This window comes from Vidua macroura, chromosome 4 (assembly GCF_024509145.1).
Source record: "Vidua macroura isolate BioBank_ID:100142 chromosome 4, ASM2450914v1, whole genome shotgun sequence".
Classification (NCBI taxonomy): domain Eukaryota; kingdom Metazoa; phylum Chordata; class Aves; order Passeriformes; family Viduidae; genus Vidua; species Vidua macroura.
Genome location: NC_071574.1, coordinates 34,888,057 through 34,910,291, shown reverse-complemented (window position 1 = coordinate 34,910,291; position 22,235 = coordinate 34,888,057). Strand labels below are relative to the sequence as shown.

General features: G+C 40.4%; 1 protein-coding gene across 1 annotated transcript in view; it reads right to left on the bottom strand.

Annotated features, from left to right (window-relative positions):
* The window catches only part of CPE (carboxypeptidase E), a 57,145-nt gene extending 35,818 nt beyond the window's left edge, over window positions 1–21,327 (bottom strand). Inside the window, 3 exon segments of the mRNA XM_053976001.1 lie at window positions 20,565–20,943; window positions 20,945–21,069; window positions 21,072–21,327. Of these exon segments, the coding sequence (XP_053831976.1) occupies window positions 20,565–20,943; window positions 20,945–21,069; window positions 21,072–21,243 (676 nt within the window). The 5' untranslated portion in view covers window positions 21,244–21,327.
* Between the last annotated feature and the right edge of the window lie 908 nt (window positions 21,328–22,235).

Genomic DNA, 22,235 nt, shown 5'->3' with positions numbered 1-22,235 from the left:
TCAAAATATTTCAAAAGTTTTTGTGGATTTTAGGGTGAGTTAAGAGCTAAGCTGCCATAAGAGGCCAAACAATAAAGGCAATTATAGAGAAGAATACATGACCAGTGTAAGCTACCTTAAGCAGACAATAAGATGAAATATGAAAAAACATACCATTTCAGCCTCTGAAAGGAACAAGCTCAGTTCTGCTGCAAGGCTTGTAAGTGAACAAAGGCAGCAGTCTCACAGCATTGCAGTGACTGGAAAACAGCACTTTGAAATTCAGTCACTTGCCCAGAAGGCTATTCCATGATTCAAGGTGATGTTTTTGAGAACAGCAGAGAAATACTTTGAAGAAATTGGAGCATAAAGGGTGAGGGAGAAAAAATTTTCATTACAAGGGACCCAGAAAGGGAGAGGACAACAGGGAAAAGGTGCAAACCTGGCAGCCTGAGCTCAAACAGTGCTGTTCCCTGAAGCCTGAGAAACAGAGGTGCCAGATGTGGAGCCTCCCAGCCCACAGCCCTCAGAAAGGCAGTGCCTCAGTGCTGCATGGTCCTGGAGATGGAACACAGACCAGCTCCCCCAGGTGCCGGGCTCACACTCAGGCAGGCAGCACTGGGACACCACGCTGATGTTTCCGTGGCCTTGCTATAAGGTAACAACCAGCTTTTGATCATCATTCATTCATCCAGCGAGACCAAGAGCCCAGACCGATAACCCGCACATCCTGCTGCTTTCACATCATCTAAAATTGCAAAGAGTTACCACACTGGCAATAAGAAGGACAAAAAGGAGAGGAGATGGGACATCTTCATTGACTTCTCATGTCACAGACAACACCACCTAGCACTGGACTAAGAACAAGCAGAGAATGAACACTTCTGGGGATTAGTCCGTATTTTTTTTCTTAATTTCATTTTCTAGCTTCAATCCTACTAGATTTTTCCTGTGGGTTGTTTTTTTTTTTTTAATATGACTGTTTCCTTACTTCATGTCTTCACCTTTTTCTTTTAAACCATCTCCTCACTACTAACTTTAAACAGTTAATTACTTTCTCTCTGATGCGGTATTTCACACTGAATAGTGTTTCCACATGTGACCTCACCACTGCTTAATCCTTACCCTTTGCTTTCTGTCCATCTATCCTGAAAAATATTCAATTTAGCACAGTAATAGCACCAATTCACTGGAGTCCTGTTGGACATCCAAAGCAGCAGCAGCAGCTATGTGTCCTGGCTTACTGCCAAATTAATGTATTTGCATTTATATTCTTTATGGCCTTGACAAGCACTAAAGTAAAACCAGTGTTTGGCCTCCTAGAGCCCCCACTATAACACTGGGGTTGTTTATTCAAGTGACTGGAACTGATGGAACATCACATGCATTGGAACAGTGCTGGGACATGCACTGTCCCAGTTTATGTGTCAAAAGGTGACATTATTTTAGCTGCTGCTTCTACAGGCTCAGTGCTTCAAAACTTAGTGCTCCCTCTGAGCTATTTTTTAACCTTCCTCTTACATTTTTCCATCATATCCATCTTCACAGTATTCTTACCTCTGGAAAATATCTTGTATCTAATTTCTGCTCTCACTTAGATCAATGAAAAGGAGTGCACTGCATAACTGTTCCTAGAAAAGCCAGCTCATTGCTTCCACTGCTGTGTTGACTTTGCTATCCAGGAACAAAGCATTCATCTTTCTTGTAAGTGAAATAAACTTGAATTAAGTAAAAAAATATCCTTAACAGTGATGTTTTGGTCCATGATATGGATCAAAATTACATTTCAACTACAGATTATTCTAAAAAGTCAAGTTAATATAAAAATTATATATACTGTGATTTTACTTTTACTAGAATTATGAAGAGTTTTGCCCAGTTCTTTCTCTTCTGATCATTCTAAAAATGGTTAACACTTGAAAATTAACTAAGGACACTTCTTAATTTGTTGTTTGCACTCCACTTATCAGTGAAATGTAATTCCAGAGTCTATCTACAAATATTGCTTATGATTCATGGTTCCTGAGGAAATTTCACAGAGACACATGTCTGAAACCATAATTATGACATTATGAAAACTTTATGAGTTGACATGTTGAACACAGTCCAGCATTTCCATGAGAAAAATTAAAAGGTCAAGAATTTCCCTCCAGAGTTGTGACTTAAAAAAAAAAAAAAACCCATAAAAACAATGTAAAGAAATAAAGAGCAGAGAAAGAACTTTAAAATTATAATTAAGCTTTATACTAACTTCCAAAGTGTTCCTTGAAGAAAGAATTTTTTTTTAAGAAATCATAATAGCTATATTCAATTTGACTACTTTAAAAAATATATTTCTTTTGCTAAGGAGATGTGAAGAAAAAAATCCATTTTAAGAAGTATATTAACACAGTGTTATCAAAAAGAATGAGAACAATCAACTTCATCTCTGTGATAGCTAGAGACACTATTTCACGCAAAAATATTGAGGAAAAAAACAACAATAATTTCAACAAGGAATATTTCTTTCCTTGCCTCTTTCCACAGAATACCTGATATTACAATACCTCCAATCCCACTGGGAATGAATATCTCACACTGTTGAAGATAATTTCTTTCCGAGGTTGCCAACCCCCAGATTATTAGGAAATATAATAAATTCGTATCTGTCCTCATTAAAAATTCTGTGATGTTTCCTTTAATGAGTGGGTTGTTTATCCTGGTCCTTTCTTTAGCTTTCAATTTGAAGAGCCCCACTGCACAAGAAGATCTTGTCAATGGAGGTGTGAAAGCAGCATGGACAAGTCTAACCTACTTAAGTGGGTGACAACAGTGATGAAGATACAGGTTTAAGCACAGGCTAGCACTACAAATAAGCACCAAAAAATTCCAGTTACAACACCCTCAGGCTCTTTTAGCAGAGAGGAAAATGCCTGGTAACATATTTTCATTTCTACTTTCTGGTACAACTACAGTTTTAGTTATTTAGTGGATACCCTATGAAGGGATGGGTTTGTGCCTCTCTCTTCTGAATAACTTTGTCCTCCACACATATAATTACCCATATATCAATAATTTAAAAGAACAAAACTTTCCTTGAACCTTTTCTTAATTCTCGTGTGATTTCAGAGTCTGTTAGAGTCTTGGTAAATAGGCTTGCCATGATTCTTCAGAGTAAATACAACTGAAAAGATCTCAAAACAGACAGATCTTTTTAACTGGCATCAAAACACTTCTTTCTCTTTTGATATAGCCTACAGAAAATCCTTCCTAGAATAGTGGGCACTCAGTAAACATTTTCTGCTACCACACTATAATTGTTCACATAGCAACACATCAGCACTCTCGGGAGAATTCTGTTTCTTTTTATCTAAAGAACTTTCACAGACTTTACCATTAGCTAGATTCTTTCATGTCTTTTCTCTATTTGCAGAGAACTAAATGAAACTGTTATTCAAGATGCACCATATCCCTCTAACCTATCTGCTCTTACTCCTTCAATACATGAGAAAGTTTTAGAAAGTTACCTTTGGTATTTTTGTTCCCATTCTCTGAGACCACTTCCTTTTTAACGTTATTTATGTTTTTCCCTTTGAAATTACTGAATTGCAGACAAAGCAAGCTCTTGACTTGAGCATAGTTTAAGCGTAGCAGATCTTTGAAGCTTTTGAGCCTAAAGTGAACATTTGCAACACTGTTTTCTGGGTATCTTTCATTTGGCCACCTACCAATGGTACTCTGGTTTGCCTTGATCCTCTGATGAGACAGGATCACTGTGTCCACAGTGTTACAGATACTGACCCCACTCCTGCAAGCCAAGCAAACAGGCTGGACTGAGAAACCTTCCCTGAGTGCACTGTAACTTTCTTACCATAGATAAAAATTTCAAAATATCTTTTTCTATAATATGTAAAAATGCTTCAAGTTTAGAAAAATGACTCAACATATGCCAGGAAATCACCTGAAAACACTTGGTAAACAATTGGTGAATTTCAATGCACCATGTAAGAATGGCAAACTGAGACTTGAATTTCAATTATACCTTCACGTTTCAAAATGATTCATAATTGGATAATTTTAGGTGTTTATTCATTTTTATTAAACCTAATTTAATCAAACTATATTAGGGAAAAAAAATAACCTTTGTCCAAGTGAAACATTGCCACTGAAGAATTCTGACTACTGCAGGAAAGACCACTCCACAGCATCTTGACTGAGCCAGGAAAACAAAGAATACAAGCACAAGGCAGCAGACTTTTGATTTTTGACAATTCGTAAGTCAAAAACAATTTTTTTTCTTAAACCACCAAGACTGTCATGTTTTTTAGATGGATATTTTTCCTCTTTTCCAATTTGGTAATTTTTCACAGAACAATAGCCAAAGAAATTTTAAAAATACATTATTGCTTTTCAAAGCTTTAAAAATCAAAAGCAGTTTGGAAAGAGTTTCTCGTTTGATTTTGGTGTTTGGTTTTCAGTTGTTGGAGGTTTTTTGACCTCCCCAAGAGCTTAGCAAAAAAGCCTGATCTTTGAAGTAGTCAATTGAAATTGTAATTGCTACTAGGGATAACCAAGCAAATAGGAAAGAAAAACAATCCAAGTATCAATTTTGCACATGCTGAAGATCATCAAAGCTTTGCTAATAGCAACAGCAAAAGCAAAATGTCCCCATTTATTGTGTATATCACAATGGTCACAATTATCTGTGGATGACTAGAAATGGGAAAAGCATGGGCTTCACATACTGTATCTGCCATTAAAGCTTTCACTGTGCACACTTAATACAAAACAGCTTCCAACACAAGATCAGGTATAAAGATGTGCTAATTTGTATCTGCATATAATATTTGGACAATCTGGGATTTGCTTATCAAACAGAAGAATTGACAAAATCCCACAGCCATTAGTGCTGTGCTTCTTTTCAGATTTTCATACCACTGCTTTATGAGAAGCATGAATATGAAGGGCTGGAAGGTTTACCAGGTATCTGTTTTAAGGCAGACTCCTATCTAAGATAAGGACTAGAGTCAAGTCTTTCCAGTCTTTTAATTTTACTTTTTCTTACTGAGTATTCCAGGAGCTTTAAAGATCAGCTCAGCAATTACTGCACAGATTGGTGCACCTTCACGTCCAGATTGATAAGTTTATATTACAGAGCCCAAAAACCAGATTCTGTACAGCCAATAATTGAGAAATTGGATTTTCCCTTTCTATGAGGACCTTTTGGAAGCTTCCTGATACAAAATGTGCACAGACACATGAATATGTACACACAATCACATGATTTTCATTTACCATATGTTATTTCATATTATTATTAATGGCTTATGAAGACACATATAGCTCACCCCTGAGTCTTGCTTTTACAGTACTTAATAGTTTAAGCAATATATCGAACTCTGGATCCCTTGATGTTACTGGCAAAACTTCAATTGACTTAATTGCATGCAGAACTAAATCCCATACAGATTTTCATGCTTTATAATTTTGACTGCTTTCCTGGAAGATATATTGTGAACCCATTAATGGGAAAGATGGAAGAAGCAACTCCTGACATACCTTTCTTGAAATGCACTTATGCACGTCTTATAAACTGCTTCAAAAATTAAACAAGGGCTACCCAATTTGTCAAGTAAACACAATGAGAAATTATTCTGCATTAATTTCAATGTATTTTTAAACAACAAAGCATAACTAAGGTAACCAAAGGGAAAATAAAAGAAAAGCAGCATGTCTGAACTGAACTGGACTTATTTCTAACCTAAAGCAATCACAGGGAAGAGTTTGATACACAGTCCTGTTTTTTGAATGGTGAAATTATTACAATTTTTTTTTTTGCTTGCTTCTATTCCTAGACACTAGGTACACTTACTGTCCCTGTACACTTACTATCTCTTGTAATCTCATGTTCTTTTGCTCAGAGGTTTCTATTTGGACAATAACTGCAATGACAGATCCCAGTTCATAAGGGACTGCAGCAATCATCTCGCCATCTGCTGAACCACTGATGTCATCATTTGTGTATTCCTTTTTTGTATCTAAATGTAAATGTGATTTCTATCTCTGTTCAAAGCTTTGAAAAGGACATTTAATGATACAGCTATAAATAACAGAGGAGGATCTCTCTCTGTGGCTTCTCCCTGGCCTTTTTAATGTACATTTCCTTTTACAGCCGCAGCTGCTTCAATTTTCCTGAGATTCTGCTGGAGACTCTCCTACAGAAAGGGTTTCTGCTCTAAACCACAATGCTATAAACAGATTGCTGACTAATGTGCCATGTTCTTATTGTACATTACAACTACAGCTTCCTTCTAGACAGTACAATCTTGATACACCCTATAATGAAGCCTTTAAGGCTGGAGAAAACAGAAAGTCTATAGAATCTGTAGCAAAGCCACATTTTTTTAGTCTTTTCTGTTTCCTTGCCTCTATTTCACCCTTCCTGTATTTTGACAGCCTGCTTTTAAAATATAGCTGCAGTGACTAAAAAAAGGGTAAAAAGGATGGGAATAACAGCAAAAAGAAAGGAAGAAAAAAATGTTTTAAATGAATCTTTGTATAGAAAAATATACATGCCATTCCTCGCTTTCTAGGGTGAAATGAGTCTAAAGCATAACTGGAAGCTTGCAGAGGTTTCGACCTATATTTTTTATGCCAGCAACAGGGTACAATCTATCTAGCTCAATGTGCATATATTTAATACAAATAATCTGGGAAGTGCTCCCAGATGCAGGCACTGACAATAAGTACATTTTAATTTGTTCAGCTGGGGATGATCACTTTTCCCTTGCAACATGCAGCTCTCTTCCCGGCTCTAGTTAGTAGCATGATGCTCAATGTCCTGCCTCACATTGATCTGTTTTATCCTGGAGAAAAAAAAATAAAACCAACATGAGATCTGTAATTTATACTTAAAGCTACATAAAGTAAATTTTGATACCAAGTGAATAAGGAACTCATAGACACACTATATTCAGTGCTAGCAAGTCCATACAGAGTGGAAAAGTATGAGCAGAAGACAATGCCACTGAGTCGTTAGAGTGGACACTGAAGAACCCTTTTTTTCTTGTTTAGGTCATCCTAATCCATTCAGCTCCTAGGAAGGAGAAAATGAAGGATGGACTGGACTGCACCAGACTGTATCTCAGTTTCTGTGGTGTCTGGCCAACTCAGATACCAAATGATTCCCTACAGGTTGCCACAAGCTGTGCAAGCCCTGTTGCCCCAGGATCCCAGAGGGTGAGCTGCAGTGCAGGCACAACAAATATTCTCTGCAATTCCGAGGGGGAAGTCAGAGATATACACAGGCACTGAATCTTCTTCTAGTCTTCAGATCAAATAACTGAGCACTCCAGATTGACCTCATATTGCGACCTCACTGGGATCACAGGAGCAGCACTGGAATGATATCCAAAGGTACAATCTTCCTGGGACAAACCTTAAGAAGTATGAATCTAATAACAGCTCTGTTTATATTTAAGCTAAGCATTTTTGGAGCCTTTTATTGATTCTTCATCCAGGACACAGTCCACTTTCTGATGATTCAGCTATTTTTAACTACAAGTTTCTGAAATTGCCCTCATCATATGGAAACATATTTTAGTAATCTACTGAATATAGAAAATCTATTGTTAAAATAAATCTATTGTATCTATAGTGCTATTGCAGTGGTATTTTGAGAACAATGTGTCATTAGCCACCTATGGCTGATCGTTTCAAAAGCACATTTCCATGTCATTAGTTTTCAGGGCTACTGGTAAAATATATCACAAAACTTACTATACATTCATCTCTGTTCATTCCACTTCACATTAATAGTAAATTTAAATAATTGTGTTGGACACTCCAGACAAGAAAGCCCCATTGCAACTATTTCAATTTCAGACAGTCAAGTCACCAGACTTTGCAACTCAGCAAAATGTTATGTAGCACAACTGGTGCTATTTCAGATGCTATTGTTTCTCAATTCTATCACCTTTTCTCACACTGAAATATTCAGTGAATAGCTTAATCAGCTGCAGTCAGCTCATTTAAATGCTATGGAAATGCAGCAAGAATTGAAGCGGCATTCCATCCCTGGAAATGAATGGAATGGAGAAAAAACAAAAGTTCATTCCTAGACTATAAATACTGGTATGCCAAATGTCAGTATCTGGAGAACTGAAACAAATGAAATCATGTGAAGTAATGAAGTAGCATCTGGCCAAAATCAGCAGCTTCAGAAATTAAGTTTTTAAGTACAAATAACAAAAGTGAAAACAAATGAGCACCCAGAAGACCAAGCAATGCAGGTGGCTTACATCCTGGCTCCTTAGGCCAGGATCCCTCCTGATCCTCCCCCACAGATGGACATGGCTACTCCTGGCCCCACAAGGTCTTTAGGAAATCCTTACTTGTAGGTTTATCTAAACCAAAGGGCCCACAATCATGCAGGGGTAGCGTCACAGCCTCTCAGGGTGATTTTAATACTTTTGGAAGTATTAAAATCTGTGGAAGTGTGATTTGTTGTGAAAGTAGGAAGATGCATGGGAGGCTACAAGACATGACAAGGTAATTCTGGAAGACTGCTCAGAGGTAACAGCAGCAAACAGCTCTGTGGCAGTAACATCTGTATCACCATGAGGTGGGTCTTGGGGTGAACTGACACCCAAAATTGCACCCAAGCTTTGTTTCAGAGAGAACTGAATGACAGCGTTAAAAACAAGCAAAAAAACCCAGGGAGCAAACTGACTTGCAAACTAGGAATTGGGGGCAGGAGTGGGCTGGGAATACAAGTTATTTGGCTTTCTTCCTGTGGCCTATATTCATTTTGTTAAAACAGAACTAAGCTGTAAAAACATTAAGCACCAAACCTAATCATTCTAAAGCTATTTGAAGGAGTGAGGACATCCACAGCTATGTATTTCTTGGGTCCTGCTCTTGAAGCAAAATTACATGAAGAATTTGTTTTGGCACCAAAGTCAGAACTCCAGAATAAAAGCTTAAAACCTAAAGATTTGTGGAACAGACTCCATGCTCTTGCTTCATTTTATTATTGTACTACACACTTCACACTAATATCCAAGAAATATCAATTACATCGATACCTGAGGACAAACGTTACACTGCTGCAGAACACTGCTAGAAATGCTTTCCATCACTAGTTTCAGAACATCAGTAAGCTCTAAAAATGTAATGTAAATGTAAAAATGCCTATCAAGCTTAGGGATAATTATCAAGACTTGACTTCAAATTCCATCCAGTCTATCCAGGAGAGCAAAGCCTCCAGCTAGTTTTCCTTCTAGCCACTTTCCTTACCATGCCCAGCCTGCAGAAAAACCTCCACAATGGAACTCAAACTCAGACAGGAATATTTTCTGGCTCTCATTTGGTCACTCTAACCATTCATCTCTGTCTGGGGAAAAAGTCCTAAGAATAATTAAGTATCACGATAATAATTATCAAAGAACAAGCCAGTGAAAATTTATAGGCATCTGAGGCATGCAGCACTGTCATATAAGCTCCTTTGGAAGATAACTCCCACTCCAGAGTGGTATTAAGGACAGCAGATGAAGACTCATTGATATAAATAGATCAAAGATAAGGTTTATCTTAGTCTCTACAAACTTTCTTATCAAATCCTTTGCTAAAAAATACATTTTTGAAGGTATATAGTCAAACTAAAAGAAAATATTTTTTTCTTGAAATCACACAGTTTGAAGTAAGCTAAAGGGACTCTGTTTGGTTAGACCTTAGTTTCTTCATTTAACACTGCAACATTACAACATACTTTTCCTTAATATACAATATGATCTTGTGTCGGTTCAAGGTGGTGGAGCTGTAGTTGCTAAGCACCTTTGCAGTGAAAAGGCTTATTTTTGAAAAAATGTGGCTGCTTTCACATTCACACCTGAAGAAACATGCAGAAGTGTGTATTTGTGCAGAGAATATTTCAAATATGTGCTGACTGAGTATAAAGCAAACTTCTGAAATTCCTTGTGCTGCTTCCCAAAGCCTCACTTCATTTCTGTATGAGCTGTGATTTCTCAGAGTATTTTTGTGCACAAGACAGCTTTTCAAGGACCCTGTAACTCTTTTAGCTTGTCTTACAAACATAAATCAAACCATGTTGGCCAACTCCTTCCATAACAGAACTGCACCTTTAAATACCACTAATGCCAGATGGTCTCAGCATATAAAGCAGCATGAGAGGACATATTAATGCTACTCAAACAAGCAACTTGTGCTAGCAGCAGACCAATGAAATCAGTCTCTGGCTGCTAATCCTATCTGTCTCCATGACAACATCTATTTCAGACAATTCTTCAATTTTCAAGTCAGATGAGCTTCTTGGCTCCTAAACTTCTCTATTCAGGAGGTGTTCCATTGTCAGGTACTTTTTCATCTTGTATTGGCTACTGCTATAATACAGATTTTATTTTTATCAGCTGCTTCATGGAGTATCAAGGAACAGATGTTCCTCTGTTTCTGTTTATTTATAGGCTTTCCCACTAAAGATTTGTACTGAAAGATTTTCACTGAAGGTTAGCAATATTTATTTTGACTATGGATTTGTTCCCTTATCTGCAACACGCAGAAACCTTGCAAATATTGATGTCTCTGTTGTGACTCTCCCTATCAGCATCAGAAGAAAAGGAATTGGTTCCTTCTTTATATTTATCTGCTATGAAGGCAGATTTTTAAAGAAAACAAAACACTGTGGATCTGCAGCAGGCAAACAGGGAGAGAAACTCTTGAATACTCCTCACCATATGTCCATTAAAATAGCTAAGTCAACACAAATATTGGGGCTACTTGCTACTAGGAAAAATCCGACAGGAAGCAGGTAGGAGCTGTCTGTTAAAGGCAGATCAAATGCAGAACCACATGCTATCTCTCAAGTACCTCTACACTAGGTACATGGCACAGCCACATGTAAACCTAGCATGGAAGCTGAGAACCTAGGCATGGAGAGGAGAACCTGAGTCACAGGGAGAGGATGCTCTTACCCAAAACCACAAAAAATTCCCATCAGAGCCAGGAAAGCAGCCAGCCATCCTTTACCACAAAATAGATTTTCCTCTCTGTGAAATAACTTCTTACAATGGCAATGTTTAAAATTTAAGAATGTGAAAGCCCAGCTCCCAACCCCACAGCTTTTTTTCCTCTCCATCCCTCTATGTACTGATGTCACCAAAGAGAAGGAAGACATTTCATCAAGAGCAGCATAAACTTGGACCACTCATTCCTTAAGGGCAGGCTATTACAAAACTAGAGTCATATTTAGCTTTATTTTTTTTTTTTTAGGGTACACATGCAAGTTGGCTTAAACATTTAGGATTCATTAGTATCAGGATTTATAAGCCTCCTGCTTAAATTCAGATGAATAGCTCCCACTGACGTCAGTTTGATTTGTGGCTCAGCAGCTGGGTGGGAGGAAAAATTTAAGCATGGTCTAGTCTTATCAGGTGCAGATCTGACATGGAGAGTCAGCTTACCATAGTCACAAGGCTTCCTTTGAAGTACCATTTTTCAGGTGTGCAAAAAGTGTCCGTTTATGTCTTAGACTCACCCCAATTTTGCTTATAGTCTAGAACTGTGCTTTTGTGCAATAAGCCAAAATGCTGCCAAAACCGCAAAACATTTAGTTTAGCACAGGAAAAAAAGTTTCATTTTGAATGATCAATGTGCAAGGAATGCACCACTCATAACACTGAAGGACAGCAATGTGTAGCTGAAATGATGCTGAGTTTGAGGGACCCAAAAATAAAATTCAAATGAATGTTTTGCAGCCAAAAATGTCAGGAGACAAGCATGTGGTCATTCACACATGTTTTATCCAGAGATCTCGAATGTGATGGCACGGGAAACACAACTATGCAGAAAGTTTTAACCTTTGAAATGTCTCACTGTCCTTCCACTTTCTATCTTTGAACTCTTAGTTGTATTTCTCATAGCACAGTACTGTATGTTTTCTCTTTTCTTTGGAGAACTAATATGGTAAATGTCTGGGCCATACTTTCTAGACACCTACCAGATCAGTAGACTAGCAAGGATGCCAAGAGAACAGTTCAATAAACTTTGGCCAGTCTGATGTCTCCCCTGATCAAACAACTCTTTTCGTTTGGCTTTAAGGCAAGTCCATACCTAAGCAAAAGTACTCAAAGTGGCATTCAGGTTGTTCTTGCTTTGGGCAGGCTCTGCAGCCAGAACAGTATCTTTGATCATAAATCTGGCAGCTCACACTCCAAGGTCATGTGCAGCTCCATGCAAAGAACAGCTGTCTCCATGGGACTTTATTTGCAAGCAAACAAGGATGTGAGATTCTGCTCATAATTCAGTATGAGTAACTCCCAGGAAGCAGCTACTAGCTTATGCAGTTATAAATGTCTCTCTTTGGAAATTAATTAAAAACAAATATTTACTGCCTTTGAACTGCCAGCCACAGGTTTATGACTCAAGATTCTCTCTCACCTGGCCATTGTAGGTACATAGACGCATCTCTAACATATGGCTTCATATTGACCCAAGCCTCACAGCCCTTTGACAATAGCTGCTGCTGTGACAGGAAGATGTGACCAATGCCATTTCAAAGGGAAGGGCACCACGGACCAAGACCTCACTTTTAGTCCAGTGTCCTTTTCCCCAGCAGTGCCCCTGAAAGCAGCAAGAGAGGCAACAGCTTCATTGCCAGGGGCAGCTACTGCACCTCGGCACATACAGTCATTTCTTCACAGTGTGGCAGAACTTCTGTTCCAAAATCCAAAACCCCAGCACATGAAGCTGGGACTACCTCAGTTTCAGCACTGTTGTTCTGCAGAGCTCCTAGCCCACTCCCAGAAAACCACCAGCTTTCACCCTTATCCTGAGATGATATGGCAGATGTATGATGTATGGCAGACAAAAGAGCTCCATTTCCTGTCCCACAGCAGATCAAACCTGCCCACTCTGCCACCGTTTTACCGATATGGATTTTTTTTTCCAATGTTTTTACTACATAGACCCTTGATGTCACACTAGAAAATAATCGTCATCTATAACATCCCATTCCCACTGAATTCACTGAACACTGGCTTTTGATGTGCACCTCACTCCAAAATGAAGTTTACACCCTTTACTCTGCTCCTTTTAACCCTAGCAATCATTTCAATTACCTTACCCAGAAGCCTTGAAGTACATACTGTGGTTTTCACTTTTTTTGATTCCACAAAATTTTAAGACAATTGAGTTACTAGTCTTCTCCACAGTTTAATTGCCAATCCAATTGGAGGGGAAAAAAAAAAACAAGAAAACAAAACAGCAAGGCTCTATGGTAATACATGCATGAGACTTTTGTTTAAAGAGAAAATGTAGACCGAAAAAAGATGTGACATGATGTTTAGGTTTTGCGTTTTTTGTTTTTTTTTTTTCCCCTGCAGGAGGAACATGAATTAAAATATGTATGAAGGCTTAACAAAATAAATTAATCTGCTGAGAAAAGTTCAGACAGGGTTCATAAACTGTATGTTTTACAAAAATAGCACATAAAGCACAACAAGGTACATTAGATGATGATACATGAAGGCTGGGATTCACCTATAATATAACTAGAAGCTCTTGCACACGTTCCTAAGTCAGAAACCTACCCAGTGTTAGCTCCTCTTACAGTCAGTAGAGAAAACAGCTGCTTTCAGAGAGCATGCAGCCTAGCCAAGAGGTGTTCCTGCCGACCAGGAAAAGGGAGATTACAGCATGAATATGCATGCCCAGCATGTAGGCTTCTAAATCACATGCCATCTTTGAAAACAGAAATTAGATGTAATGAACACAGAACTAATTCCAAACAAGTTTTAATACCAAATGATCAGCTGAGTCTAGCAGCAACTTCACTGTTACAACCAAAAATTTGTGTTTATTCTGAAATCAGAACACCTCTCTTGTGTTTTTCGCCCTCTATGTAATTTACAGGCTTGAGATACTGATTACTAAATTACAAAATAATAAACAGTTTTTCCTGAAAAAAAACATATTTTAATAACGAGGTCACTTTTGATAAATCACTCAACTCCAACTTACTGGCTTTGACAATACATGTCACAAAATCTTGGGAAATACCCATGCTTTACAGACTTCTCACAAATTCTCTGTAGTTTGCATTATTGTTACCCTAATAAAACATCGCTTTAAGCCAAGACAACAACAAAACAGGCCCCCCCTTCTGTTTTCTTTGGGAACTGTTAAGGCATTCTGAAGGTGTGGGAGGTGATGACAACTCTTCTCTTTGAAAGAAATTAATCAACTCTTTCAGAAGGAGTGGGATTGTCAAAACCAGTCGGGGTCAGATCAACAAACCCTGAATAGTCTGCATACTCAGACTCATTTTAAGCCTGAAAAGTAAAACAACTGTCTTCTGTATAGTCGTGTTTATTCTTAATGATTACAGACCTTTTCACCCCGGCTTGTTTACCATTTATGTTATTGCAGTAAATAAAAGATAAACTGCTGAGATGCAGTAGCAGGGATGCACTGTGTTCCTGCAGGTAGCACACAGCCTCTATTAACCCTTTTTAAACGTTCTAACAAAAAGAGAAGTTTTTAAATACCTGAAGTGAAGCGATTTGGAGTGAGAGCATTGTAATTGTCGAGAACACTGCAGACTGCCTAGCACAGCTGCCTAACCACACTTACTGGCAATTTCCATTGATTTCAATGGGAACGTGAATGGCATTAACAACTAGCTGCGAATGTGATCTGTAAACGTGTCTGCCTCTCCTTGATTTGCACCAATTCTGTGACACATTTTTTGCTTTGTATTCTACACCTTTATTTTTAGCTGAACATGAGGACTGAGATAGGAGGAAATCAGAATTATTGAGGAAATATTATTTAAGAAAAATAAAATTAAGGAAGAAGAACCTAAAAGTCTAAAAAATTCACTCAGCACGTATATGCAGTCATCTTCATGCTGCTCTACAGCCCTCCAAGACATGCACAACCTACACCGTCTGTGAAGGACACTGAACATCCCACTCTGAATGCAGGCAGCATTAAAATCGTCCTGCCAGAAACTACCCCAGGCCAAATCCTGGCTGGGTGATTTCAAGGGGATACCCTAATCGGCACAAAAACCCATAAGAGATTTTGCTGGAAAGGTAATTACAGCTTCTCAGCCTTCTGTAGAATGCAGGAGGTACAGCCTGCCCCAGATCAGCACTCCCAGCAGGCGAGTCAGTAGCATATCCCTGACAGTTTTTGATGAGAAAGCCAGAACATCCTCACAAGCTCTGAAAGAAAATCTGTTCCCTGAGGCATAAAGGAAAGAAAAATTCCAAATGCAGAAGGGTACATGAGGAGTAAGTTCAACCATGTTTTACTCTGCATTTTCTATCCATCCCTATAGACACGAGCAGCTGCCCTGCTCTGCTCATCTGGTGCTGTAGGTGCCCAGGCAGCAGCTCACCTTTAAAGAGGATTGCAAACCTAAGCCAGGAGAGCAGCTGAATCACAGCTGACAGAAAGGATGAAAACACAGCACAGCATCTCCTGTATTCCTGATACAAAGTGCTCTGCTGGCACCGACCTGTATACAGCCCCTACCTTTATGCAGTGCAGCTGGGTGAGTATGAACGAAGCGCACACACATTTACCAGCAACCAGCCCCATACCCTTCAACATCTCCCTTCAAAAAGGGAACACTACATGAGTAGCCCTTGATAAAAACTGGTGTTTGTTTAAACCTCGAGCACACAAATTGGGCTTGCTCTCTAATATCTAGATTTAATAACAAGCTCTTGCCATGTGCAATTTGTAGTAATGCTTTTCAAATATGGGAAACATCAACAGGTCCAATCAAAGAACTCATAAGATTTTTATGTGCTGATTTGGGGCACAAGGAAAAGAAAGATTCAGAAAATCATGTGCAATTAACTGTAGATAATGAGATTAGAACAGCTGTGTCTGATGACATCTCCATAACCAAGAGACGAGCTGTGTGCTTTCTGACATCACCAGGGATACAACACCCTGCAACCAACTCCAGCACTGCACCCACGCATCTGAAGCAGGGCAGCCCATAAGACCCACAGGTGACATCCAATGGTGACATCCCACTCTGGCTACCACCTACAGTGGCACAGCTGATTCCTGCCCATGCTGGCCTGAAACCTCAGCAGCCCCCTACATGTTTGCTCATTCTTCTTCCTGCTCTCTCTTTTGAAAAAAGAGCAGCACTTGCTCATGGTTCTCTTAAATGGCTGCAGAGTCATTTAGATTACAATAAATCAAGAAATATTTTTAAATGGGTTTTGTGCAACAGTGACGAAGACATTATGAGAAACAATTTTTCTCCCTGTAAATTCATCAGCTTTACTTATTGCAACTTCTTACCACTGACAGCACCAGTTTGCATGGCTGGTGCCACAGCTGCCTACAGGAGCACTTCACCGACAGAATAAAAACCTGTTTGTATTAGCAGTCAGATCTTGGATTTCTCCGTTCATCAATACAGAGCCATGATTTTCACTTCTCTCTTAGTCACCCTCTTATTATTTTTTTGCAGGAGGAAATGGTTCTAGCACTGCATGGCTGGGGTGTGAGAAAACTGAGAGCCTCACTTCTGGGGGCGTTGGAGGGGCTAGTACAGGAGCTGCAACTTGGGAATCCTAGAAGCTTATTTAGGCTCAGTGCCAGCAGTGACTGACCCAGCTCATTTCCTCACCCTGCCAACTGGAGTCTTTGATAAAGTGAGGGGTCCAAGGATTATTATAGCTGAGTTGCACCTCATAAAATTGACTGAAGTCACACCCACAGGGCCCTGTGAATGTTCCAAGTCACAGCTGCACTATTCAATTCACACACGGTGTACTCCTGCCTCAGCACTTCATGATGCCTTGTTGTTTGAAATGGCAAACTATGTCATTTTATAGAAAATCAGTTGTCTCGCTCTACTACAAATTATAAGTAGTTTCCTTCTATTTGAAGTATTTTTAAAGATGCTTGTGGGGAAAAGGATGAACAATAAAATTGTGAACATTCTGTTCAACAGAACATCAGACATCCACAGCAAGAGCCTATTTCCTCTCTCAGGAGTAGTCAGTATCCTCCTGCTCATGAACTAAGGCAAAGTATTGTCCCAGAAAAAACAAAAATAAATCTGTGCTTTACCATCAAATGTCCTGTTTTCCCCTGGTCCACCATCAACTTCCCACAACTTCTTCCTCCTCATTTTATCTGACATTGCCATCCACAGGCTTCTGTCAACTTTGCCAATTTTTAGTAAGCACAGGGACAAAACTGTATTTTCTCATGTAATCAAAGCTACTCCAAAATATTTTGAATGCTTCCAGTCTATGTTCATACCACATCTTCTACACGTAACCACTGACACAGTCTCATCCAAGTCTTCTTTGCCTTCACTGCCTTGTCCTCAGTGAGACAAAGTGATGTCTTCTGCCTTGGTATAAAACTTGATAAAGTTCAAATATCTACATCTCCAGGTTGTGCTTTTCCTTATACAAGAGCTTCTTTTCCGTCAGTGATTGCAGGCTCTAATCTCCCATACAAATGCAGTATGAGCCTAAAGAAATTGTTGCCACAATAAACGCCCAAACAAACATTAAAAAAAACAAAAAAACAAAAAAAAAAAAAACACCCAAAAAAAAACCACCACAAAATGCAGACAATTACAGATACTAGTCCAAACACTGTTTGGCATGAAGCACAGTTGAAGCACAGGTAGTGTGGTGTTCACGTTTGCAGAAAGGCAGCACCTTCTCTAAGTGTTTAATGTAGCATCAGAAACTTCAGGCAATCTCACGCTTCTGGCATTTATCGTGTCCCCAGGAAGAGCTCAGTGAAGGCCCAGTTCACGGTGCACAAGTGACTAATTCAGGCTTCCAAGATTCACAAAGACAAATGGTATGACTGTACAAGAAACCAGACTGGCTTATATGAAGTCATTCTGACTTCCAATGCAATATCAGGACTTTAAAAAAACCCTCCTAATGAATATTTACCCCAGGAAAAAACAAGGCCGTTATGATTTGTTCCAGTTTCTTCATTCACTGAGGATTTTTTCCAGTTGCCTTGGAGGTCTAAAGCACATTTCTGAAGTTTTCCTATTTCTCTTAAGTAATTTTTTTTTCAATCATTGCACATATATTACAAATTAATTTTCAAAATAGCTGATACTCAAAAATTGAAGTTGATTTATATGCTTGCATACGATCCAATGCATTCACACAAGACTACACAGCCATGCAATACATGTGATTATGCAATGGTTGCATGTATATGCAGTATTTGATTTACTCAGTACAAAGCCTCTTTACTCAGTACAAAGAGTCTTTACTGATGCTCTGCTGACACTTTCCTAATCTATTTTGTCATCAACCTGCTCACTAAGTGAAAACAAACATTTTTTTTGTTTCACAGCCATTCACTAGATGATTCAGGTATCATCCCTGTGTACTCATCAGCCTTCTAGAAGCATGAGCTCTCTATAGATATCTATGAACCACAGCATATATTTTGTTCATACTTCCCTATATATAAAAATTAAATCCTGCGACACTCAGGATGTCCTGCAGGAAGAGATTATGTTCAGAACTTACAACTGTTTGGCTGTCTGGGAAAAATGAAAAGTAACTATGTGTATGTATATGTGTGTCTTTCATTCCATCATTTTTTAATAATAATAGATGACGATAAATCAGATTCTGATCCTGCAAGCTTTACCACACAAAATATCCTTAGTCTGGTTTTTGCCCTGGAATCAAGCATGGATGCTCAGAGTGAGCAGGGTTCCCCCTTCAGGTATGAGCAGAATCAGTCTCACATTTCCTGCCAAGGCTAATACAAGGCTCCACTTCTTTTACTGCACAGCTAAAAAAGCTCCCATAGAAAAATAAACAGTGCTGCCTTTTACTACACAGTAGAAGAAAGGGCACATTTTTAAGAAGAAAACACCTCTAATGCAACCACTGGCACAATATATAGGTGCTTAGGCTCTGTAATAAAGAAGCAGGGGTGGTATCAATGCTTTTACAATTATTTCTAAGGAGTGCAAGGGTAACTATGCATGAAGTCTGTCTTGCTGCCCTTCCCAAGAAGATCCCGAGTTTCTCACATGCACCATTACAGAGAAGAGTAGTGCTCCACTTTTTGAGAAATGTTCAGAACCTCATAGAATGAAAGTGAGGATTGAAATAAAACAATGAATTTGCTGTGGTTCAAACCCTGGTTAATCCCCTTCAAAAACCAGCATTTTCAGCATCCACCACTAAAGACTGCCAGGCCTCATCACATTCCCTGACATGTGATTTAGACATTGCAACATGTGGCATTTTTGTCTGTAGGGCTCCCTTAGTAAGGCGCCGAGCACGTTCCAGGAAATGTTTGACACTGTCTATAGCTTGTATGTGGATGCAATCCATAGGAATTTTTCTTTTTTGCAGTTTGTTATTCATATACTGCTGGATTCCCTTTAGCTTGGGCTCAATGACAGGCCCTTTCTCACATCACTGACACCAAGAGAAGTGTGTCTCCAGGAAGAGGCATAGCCCCATCTCAGCTGCACAGTGTGCTGCTCTTTTTGTCCTTTTCAGCTGGCTTGACACAACAGTCACATAAATGAGCTATAGTGGCTATTCCCTGGCAGAATGCAAAATCCCGGAATTATTGTTATTACTCTAGTGCACAAATTACAGCGGCAATAGATTCATTCTTAGCTTCAGGATCCTCACCCCCTCTTATCAAGATAGCAACACACCACAAAGAAATTTTTCAAATTTCACTGCATTCCCTACATTTTTCATTCCAAGAGAATGTTTTCCTACCCTGCCTTCCTCTTACATCCCCCTTATGTCCGGTATCCTATAACCTCTATCTTTAGTCCCGAAATTAAGTCTCTTGAGGACACAAAGCAAGGTTATATTCAGGCCATAAAGTAGAATATTAAGCACTAATTGTATTTGCCAAATCCCCGGGGAGCCACAGAAGCCATACCTCCACCTAAAAGTCACGGACTTCCAGACCTGTGCTGTAACCCAGAGAGGGAAATGTGAGGACATGACTGCAGAAGGCTGATGGCTGGGCCAAAGGCACCGAGTAGCTCTCACGGATAAGCCTTTCACATACTGACATTAGCGACACTATCGATTCTAAAAGCAGAAACAATGAAATTGAGACAATCCTAGTTCTAATAAAAGCGCACGGCATCAATCACATTCCCTTTGATAAAGGTGTCCCAAACTCCAAGTAGGCGCAACCGCGTAGCCCGAGGCACCCGTGCCGGCGCCCGCAGCGTGCCGCGGTGGGTGACACGTCCCCGGGGACAGCCTGGCCGGGACACGCCGCTCCCCGGGCGCTGCGGTTCGTGCGGGGAAGGGCGGCCAGCGCCTGCCCTGCCGGCGAACCCGCGCCGGGCGCCCACTCCGGACATTTTATGGGGAATCCAGGCGTTTCTTGCTGCAACGGGCGCTAAATGCAGCGGCACAAAGCCGCTCCGCGCCGGCTGCGGACGGTCGCTGACAGCCGGCGCCGGTGCCGCAGCGAGTGCTCCAGGGACAGCGCCCGCGGCGGCCGCGCCCGCCGCCGTTACCTGCGCACAGGTGCGGGCGGCGCCGGCCGCGGGCAGCGCCCTCCCTTACCGGGCTCGTGCTCGCCGGGACGGTCCGAGATCTCGATGACAAGGAGCTCCCGGCCCTCGGCGCTGCGCCCCACCGTGTAGATCCTGCTGATGGCGGGGCACTGCAGCCACACGGCCACCAGCGCCTCCCGCAGCTCGGCGTAGCGGTGGTACTCGAAGGAGATGCCCTCCTCGGCGCTCAGCCGCCGCCGCCGGCTGGCTGCCCCCGCCGCCGGCTCTGCCGCGGCCCGGCAGGCAGCGAGCACCGTGCACAGCGCCAGCAGCAACACCCGCACCCGCGCCGCCATCCCGCCCGCCTGCTGCTCCGCCAGCGCCGGCGGCACCCAGCGAGGGAGGGAGGGAAGCAGGGAGCGGGAGGGATCCGGGGGGCGGTGGGAGGAGCGGGGCGGGACCGGCCGCTCCGCCCCGATCCGCGTCCCGAGCGCTCCCGCGGAGGGCGGGCGCCGCGGCCGCGCGATGCGGGCGAAAGCCGCTCAAGGTGTTGTAATCAACCAGCTGCGATAAAGACGCTGCGAGAAGCCGGGTTCGCGTTTTCCGCACCGCCTCATCAGTTTATGCGGTCCCAACGGGTTAACCCACTGCCACAAATGTAAAGTAACAGAGTGCTCCATGAATGATTCAGTGCTATTGCAGGGCAACACAAGTGCATTTGATTGATAGGGAAAACCATAAACCGTCATCTGCAGGGTCGCTTTGCTCCTCGTTTATAAGGCGTCTTTGCTACATTATAGAAAGGAGAGGATAAAGCAAGACTTATTTTCTGATGCTGACAGTACTTAGAGAGCATGCTCCAGTCCGTTCAAAGCAAATGCTCGTGTGAAGAACCATTCACCATATATTAATAAATCAGTTTCTTCTAGACCGCAGATACTACAGGACTTCTGAAGCCATATTCTTTTCAACTTGTCTTCATAGGCACAGCTGTTTAGATTATGTTGAAACAGCCTGCAGAGGACGAGTTCTGAAAGCAAAAGGCTAAATGCTAAAGAGCAACTTCCATATTAGGTTAATTTGAGCTTTGGTGTTTTTTGGGTGTTTTTGTTTTTGGGGTTTTTTTGGGGTGTTTTATGTTGTTGTTGTTGTTTTTGTTTTTTGGTTTTGTTTTTTTTTTTCCTTGATTTTTTTTTTAAGGACACAAAGACTTGCTGGAAAATTTTGAGGTCCAAAATTTTGAAAAGTACACATCCAATTCATCCTTCTACAAACAAAATTTTGTCCACAATAATATAAAGCATATTTTTTTTTAATCTTCTAATTTATAAGGGTGAGACTGTATAACACCTCCTTCTATCACCAATTAATACTGAATAAATTGTCAGGAAAATTGTTTTTAATAATCTTTGGTGATATTATGGATATTTTCGTAAATTGTGGTTATCTACTTCAAATAAGGTGATAACGGACACAATCTCTTCTAGGAGAATGTTTTCACTGACCTTTGGTGATGTACCAGCTCAGAAAGTGATCCAGCATCTGAAACACAGACCTGAATGTAAAACTACTACACATAAATAGTTGAATATCTGTCTCTATTTACCTATACTCGTTATCTATACTTGTTACCTTCCAGGGCCCTGAATGTCAGTCCTGAATTATTTGACGTGTTTCTTCATAGCAAGAACCACAGTTCAGCCCATCCAATCTTCACCATCTTTCAAAGCCAACTGGATTC